General features: G+C 38.5%; 1 protein-coding gene across 1 annotated transcript; it reads right to left on the reverse strand.

The window, feature by feature from the left end:
- Positions 1-877: 877 nt before the first annotated feature.
- On the reverse strand, positions 878-7,273 carry LOC135461623 (uncharacterized). Its single transcript, XM_064738803.1, has 5 exons — positions 6,876-7,273; positions 6,116-6,210; positions 4,369-4,444; positions 3,685-3,831; positions 878-2,651 (listed from the first exon to the last, which is right to left on the reverse strand). The coding sequence occupies exons 1-5, from the start codon at positions 7,084-7,086 to the stop codon at positions 2,224-2,226; spliced, it is 957 nt and encodes a 318-aa protein (XP_064594873.1). The 5' UTR covers positions 7,087-7,273; the 3' UTR covers positions 878-2,223.
- Between the last annotated feature and the right edge of the window lie 388 nt (positions 7,274-7,661).

Below are 7,661 nucleotides of genomic sequence, written 5' to 3' on the forward strand. Positions count from 1 at the left end.
TATTATCAATTATATCAGTATATTTCTAACCATATATATTACCATCTACCGCCAGTAATGTTCCAACACCATTATGATAGACACAGCCCCAGACAATTAACGTTATCTTCCTCCGAGATGGCGGGCAGACTAAGACGGGGACTTTTAACTTCATCATGTTTTCTCCATAAATAAACGCGATTGTCCACCCCTATCACAGCTTGACTTTCGTCAGAAAATACCACATTTTCCCTCTCTCGATCATTCGTCCAGTTCCTCCTTTCCTTACACCATTTTACACGCTTTTTTTTGTTCACCTCCATTTTCTTCTTTGCAAACCGTCTTTTGTACCCCGCTTGCTGTAATTTTCTTAACAGTTTTCTTACAAAATTGATGCTCCTTCCCCTCATTTAGCGTGTTAATGACAAAAACGTAATCGTCTGTTACATTTCACAAGCCCAATAAGAAATGTGTGATCTCTTACTGTGACGGGCTGTGCCCGGTTTCCACCCACCATAATGATGACCGCCGTCGTATAAGTGAAATATTCCTGAGTACGGCGTAAAACACCAATCAAATAAATAAATAAATCTTACTGTAAACATTTTTTTCTCCCGCTTCGGGGCTTGTTTTCGTCGTTATCGTCTGCTGGAAAATTACTTAAAATGCTGGTAAGTGTTGCCCTTGGAATCCTAAACGTACGTGCTAACTCTGATTTACATGGAGTATTAAATGATGCGTTTAAAATTATTATTTTATCGACTACATCCACACTGGTACTTGTATTACTTAATTACTTAGTATGTGTATACATACATGTGTGTGTATATATATATATATATATATATATATATATATATGCACACATAAAGCATTCAAATATATAACAAATTCAGGAGCAATATCATTTTATTGCAAACAAAACAAAACTGGGAGATAAAAAATACAAATGCCTGCCAGAGGGCTTTAGAGCTATGAGAAGAATCGGCTGGGAAGTTTCCTTATGTTGGGTTAAGAAAAATACAATCGAAAATGTTTGTATAAAGCACAAGGAAACTACAACACCATGTTTCAAATCACAGAAATAATGTTGATACCTGAGATATTTTCAATTATCTGTATAAATATATCTAGTTCAATCCCTTCAAGAATCTAGGAATTACAATCACAAGAGTATTGGCCCTTGACCACCAGAAGGCAGAACAGTTCGTGGGTGGACTAATAATGCTGATTATGATCCGTTATTTCCTGGTTGAGATTAAATGATAGCATCCAGAAGAAAAATTTCCTCACATGAAATTTTCCTGCTTGCTAACCATGACATGATCGCATGACATAATTTCTGTTCGGTGTGATAGAGACACACATTTCCATTATCCAAATAAACATACCTTGTGTGTGCCTTAAACAAGTCTCATCTATACATCTAGCCATCTGATTAGATGAGAAAAAAACATTAATTTACACAGAACTAAAACCTCCTCCAAATGCATAATACTGTCTGTATGCACTATATACATGACGATCTAAAAAAGTTCTAAACAAAATATTTTATAAGTAGGATTGATACATGGATACCAGAGTTATACATGCGCATGTGTATATAGTTCTACATAATAAAATAACATATATATATATGTAGAATTGTAAAAGATTTAGAAAAAGCACAAAGGCAATAGGTCTACCAGTAGACCATACTTTGCTGAGACATACAAACTTTTCACATTATCCTAAAATCATTCAGAGGGCTTTTCAAAACAAAAATCAAGGCAAGACATCAATTATTCCATAAAAACCAGCATTTTGCCAAACTATAAACTATAAAAACTCCAAAAATGTATCAACTTATGCTATACCTAAATTCTACGCTGGTATCCAGGTACTCGTCCTCATCAAAAAGCACTGAAATCTATTTTTCCTGGGGAAAACTTTCTAACGTGTACATTATAAAACCTGGTTTTTCTGATGCAAAATGTATTAAATCAAAACAATTAAAACAAATTCACATAGCACTTGACCAGTTTTGTGTAAGGTGTTAACAACTATTTTTGTGCAACATGTGCAAATTTCCCTAATTTCACAATACAACTACATACACTTCTAACTGTACAAATACACATAGGCTTTTATATACCGGTGTCTATTTAAACCTCAACATGCTGTATTTTCCTGGGATTTTTTAATAAAAATTAGCAGAGTGCATTTGTGTGGCATAACTTTTGATAAATTCATTATCAAAGAACTCTAACTGCGCCTCCACGGCAGCTTGATTAGTTTCCTTCCATCGGGCCACTCAAAGCGTGTCTGGTACTCCGTGAATCCTACCTCATAGACAGACCGTCCCAGCGGCCGCCCGTGGATGGCGAAGTTCGGTGCAGGGTTTATGGTGAAGTCGCTGGTGGGTAAGTCCATCGGCGGGCGAGTGTAGCGCTTCGTGTACTCGGTCTTCCCTGGGAATGTGGTATTAATCCCACATTGCTCCTGGACAGACATTGTCGTGTAAGCTCGCTGTAACCGTGGCTGGGCTGACTGTGCTTCTCTGGTTTTGCAAGCATCTGATGCATTTAGCTTGTTCAGGAAGGCTGTCTTTTGCAGGGTGTGATTATAGGTGGCTGGACGGTCGATGTACATTGTGTTACTTCGAGGGTACAAGCTGTCAATTGTTTGGTAACCTGAAATCGCGAAAGCTTGATGTACAAAATGTGATTTATCCTAACTTTGCCTACAAAAGTGCCAATAAATGTCACACAATTTCATTTCTGGTGCTGAAACAAACAATTTTCCAGTAGAATGTCATCCCATGTTCTAAACAAACCTGAAAACACCTTTCTAAAATCAATAGAACTCTCAGAATCAGGAAAAATGGATGAAATTTAGGGTATGTTATATCTCCATTAAGTAGGTTATGTTCTTGAAAGAGTTTATTTCTTAGTATGTATGTTTGTCTGTCTGTCTGTCAGCAACTTCATGGAAAAAAGTTATGCATCTATCTGGGTGAAATTTTAGGCACAGGTTAGCCTTGGGCAAAGGACCAGTCCATTAATTTGGTGGTGATCTGGATCTAGGAATTATTTGGAAAATTTTTCGCCACTGACAAGTACGAAGGAAGTGCGAAGTATTGTCCTTTTGTTTGTGGTGCATGGATCAGTACATTTATCTGCCTTCTAGTATATTTATTTGACTGTTCATTGTGTTGATGACTTATGTGCTATCAACCAGGAGCTGCATTGTGTACATTAACACTGCTTCCCCATAGTGGACAATGGATGGAAATAATTCATGACACTTGGATAGTTCTCCTTACCTCTAAATTCACACTGAGTAGGGAGATGCTTGGAGTTAAATCTTTTCTACATCAAATAATTGACGGAATTCACACCACTAGGATGGCTGATTCTCCTTACCTCTAAATTCATAATGGTTAAGGAGATGCTTGGTGTTAAATCTTTTCTACATCAAATAATTGATGGAATTCACACCACTAGGATAGCTGATTCTCCTTACCTCTAAATTCATAATGGTTAAGGAGATGCTTGGTGTTAAATCTTTTCTACATCAAATAATTGATGGAATTCATACCACTAGGATAGTTCTCCTTACCTCTAAACACATACTGGGTAGGTAAAGCTTATCAACTAGGAGTTGCTGGGAATTAACAGCTTTCTACATCAAGCAATTTCTTACCACTAGGATACCACTCCTTACCTCTATATTCATACTGGGTGGGTAAGGTTTTGCCTAGCTGTGCTCTGTTCAGGGTGCCAGTGAGGTAGACTGGTTCCACACTGCCATATAGTTGTCCTGGGGGAGGGTACAGGCGCTCTGTACCCAGGCTCTTGTGTAATGGCACGCCTGAAATATGCAACCAGCAGAAATGACCAGAAACCATTATCGTATTTCATTAGTTGTATACAGGGGCAATACCTTAATTTCTTTCAGTGATAAAAGTTTTATTTTATACAGTTAGATAGAACTTTTGTTATTTCAGTCCATGATGTCAAAAAAGAAACACTTTGTTTTGTGACATTCTAATCTTAGCTCAGCTGGATGATGTATTGATACATGTAACAGTTATAGCATGTCACCTGAGCATATTTCCATCAATGCTTGGAAATTTTTTGGAAATGACCTGAAGTTTAGTGCCCCGCATTTGGACTCTTTCCCCAACAGATACACTGTGACACGCATGGCTGCAAGATACTTGATTTCTAGACTAATTCTGAGGGCTTTAAATAGGAGAAACGGAGTTTAAAGCTAATTTTACCCCCCCAAAATAGGCTCAGAAGCTCCTTTGTACTCTGATATGCTAGGACACATCTTAAACCGCATATTAAGAAATAAAAACCATGTGTTTCATTAATCTTTTAATTTAACTCCAGCACAGCTTACCCTTATATGAGCTTTGCAAGCAGAGTTTGTTTCTGAAAGGTTTATCTTCCAGGCAGGTTGTGCTGCACAGGGAACCCTTGAACGAGTGAGGTTGTTCGGTAGCCAAGGTAACGATCTGTCACCCCGATGTGATCGCTGAATTGCTGCAGTCGTTCATGAGCACCAACAGCATATGGGTTTACTCCACCTGAAAGTTTTGAAAATTAAGGATAGCTGAGGATTTCTTTTCTTCACAGATACCTAAATGTATATTCATAAGGTGTTTTTTTTTTCAAATATTAAACTTTCGACTTTTTAGTCATGCCAATCAATAGAAACTTTAAATAAATGATGTATGAGCCTTAAGCTCGGCACATAGGAGAGCTGAGACCCAACTCAAACCAACCAGCCTCTTGCATCAATTCGTTGGAGCACGTGTATGTGAAACAATGACGAGACTCAACTGGAGTTGATAGTTTCATGCAGTTGAATCTTAAAGTTTTATGTCCCACCATAATGCTGGCCGCTGTATTTATTTGATTGATGTTTTACGCCGTACTCAAGAATATTTCACTTATAGGACGGCGACCAGCATTATGGTGGGAGGAAACCGGGCAGAGCCCAGGGAAAACCCACGACCATCAGCAGGTTGCTGCAAGACCTCCCCACATACGGCCGGCTGTCTTATAAGTGAAATATTCTTGAGTACAACATAAAATATAAATCAAATAAATCAAGTCGAAGTTGTATGGCCATCAGCAACTGGAAACAACTCCATATGGTCTTTGAATTGAGATGAATTGCGTCTTAAGATCTGGTGTATGCTGAGCACTGAAGGACTCATCAGTAGCTGAACTGAATCAAACGGATTCCAGGAAAGTGTGATATTATCTGTAATTCCATGTACTGTATGAGTATGTTTATTGCTAGGGGCATTTCAAGATGATTAATTGAACCCTTGTTTCCCCATTGCTTGATGACTGCAGACAACTTGTCTGGGTCATACATTTAACAGTTGTATACATGTAACTTTGATCTGGTGTTAGCACAGTGTCCTCACTGACTATAGACATATAAAGAATGAATGAATGAATGCCCGCGGCTTAATGAGTCATAAGATGTGTGTATATATACTGTCTTCATGTGGCAGGGCGACTCCATGCCACCAAAGTGTTACCAGCCACTTAAGTATCATGCTGAAGAGTCACCAGACATGAAACACCACCCCAGTCACGTAATACTAATACTGGGAAATCAGTCCTGTTTCCTGCTCTAACCTCTCAGTGCTGAGCAAGGTATCATCAAGTACCATTTTCAGTTCCTGGTTCGACCCAACCTGGGTTTTACCCCGGGTTGCCTGACTTTGAGGCAGACAATCTCGCCATTAGGTCACCATAGCAATGTTTATAGACATATAATCAAGCTGAAATAGACTTAGGTAGTTGTGGTTGGAGAGCTGTTTCAAATTAAGTTACATTTGAGACAAAACATAATGTAACAAAATCTCTTTGGCATTTGATGTCGCAGTATCTTTGTTGTTAAGCAGGGAAGTTTCACTACACTGCTCAGACTACCTCATAAATAATACAACTGATTTCTGTTTTTTAATGGTAATCGCAATATTTCAAATTAAAAAATAATTAGACATCAAAGGTGCATATTAAATTTGAAACATACAAAGACAATCACCATAATGTGGTCTAATTCAGGAGAGATGCTACTTAAATTTAAGACAGAGCACCAGAGAGGTCTATGGTACTCTCCTTACCTTTTGGATGTTTTTAAGGTTGGACATTCCCCAGTGGTGCCTTTCCTCGTAACGTTCATTCTCTTGTTGTGTGCTCACATCTGGCACCTCATCTGCTGTTTCACATCATTTAGACCATTACCCACACTTGTGACAAAGCTGTGTCTACTCCTTATGTAAAGTAATAAGATTTGTTAAACATTCAGGTCCATTTCTGCCAAAATGTCTAATGCAGGCATAGCAGGATGTCTTTCAGACATTTTGTTCATTTCCTTGTAGTGACTTTACTTGACCTTACTCAGAGATATTACTCGGTATGATTAAAGGTGAGGCACATCTATCTGACTGTAGAACAATATAAGTGTTCACTGTGGAAAAATCTGATTACCACTAGAGTATAAGAATAAACTAAAAATTTTAAAATGTATTATCTCTGTTGAAGAATTTGCTACATGTTGGGGGGAAAATATGATGAATAATTTATAGCCTACACATACAGTGTACATCTATCTTTTCCTAAAACCACACAGTTACAATGGATATATTGCTTTTAATATTTTATCAATTGAGTTTTGATTGTTTTTCAAATTTCCATCCAACTTTTTGTTACTGATTCAAATGCTCCTTTTGCTTACTTAGTAAGTTTTGTCTGATATTTTGGAATCAAGCTGAATGCCACTAAATCAAAGACTGAAATGAAGAATTCTTTGGATCATCTGACATGGAGAAAACTCAGAAAGTATGTTAATGTGACCACAGAATTTGGCTGTAAGTTTATTACCCTGATAGGTCTCTGCTGGGTTATGTTTCTTCTGCCACTCCTTGGATGAGTTGGTGATATCTGCGTCTAGTTTCATGTGTTCCAAACCACTGTTAATGGCAGCTAACTCTCTAGACATTTCATCCGTGCAGTAATAATTACCGCTGGCAGCAAAATCACGGATATTCTGTGTGACCGAATTTATCGGTCGTCTGATTTCCACGGCTGCCATGTTGACAGAATAATTTGTTACAAACAGTCGATTAGATCGCTGGGATAATAGCGAGCAGTGTTGTTGTTGTTGTAGTTGTCACCGCTTGACAACGGGTCACTTTCACGCCTTTGAAGACACCTCAAAACACTGGGAGTCTGGTGGGTGAAAAACCATTACCACTGAAAGTATCTCTTACTTCCAGGGGTTTCTGTATTCCCCAAAATCTCCCCAATTAGCGCGAAAAAAAACCCAACTGGTGCTACCACCGGCCTGTCACAGTGCTTGACAACCACGTCTCGATGTCAACAGAGTAGAAGGGGCTCGCCCACAGTGCTACGGACGGTTGACTTGGACGAGTTATTCCCCCTGCTGTGCCCCATAGTGTGTTTTGCGGTTTGAAGCTGGCAGGCGTTCCAGGTGGTAAAGTCAGTTGATGTTATGTTTTTTACGCAAAGGACCTAAATCCATGCTATACCCTTAAATGAAATAATTTTTTGGGTTCAAGCCTTTGGCTTTGCTGCTTTAGTAGCTACATTTGTTTTTGTGCTGAGTGCAGTCAAATTTAATCGCTAAGGACAAAGGGAAAGTTCCAA

This window comes from Liolophura sinensis, chromosome 1 (assembly GCF_032854445.1).
Source record: "Liolophura sinensis isolate JHLJ2023 chromosome 1, CUHK_Ljap_v2, whole genome shotgun sequence".
Taxonomy (NCBI): domain Eukaryota; kingdom Metazoa; phylum Mollusca; class Polyplacophora; order Chitonida; family Chitonidae; genus Liolophura; species Liolophura sinensis.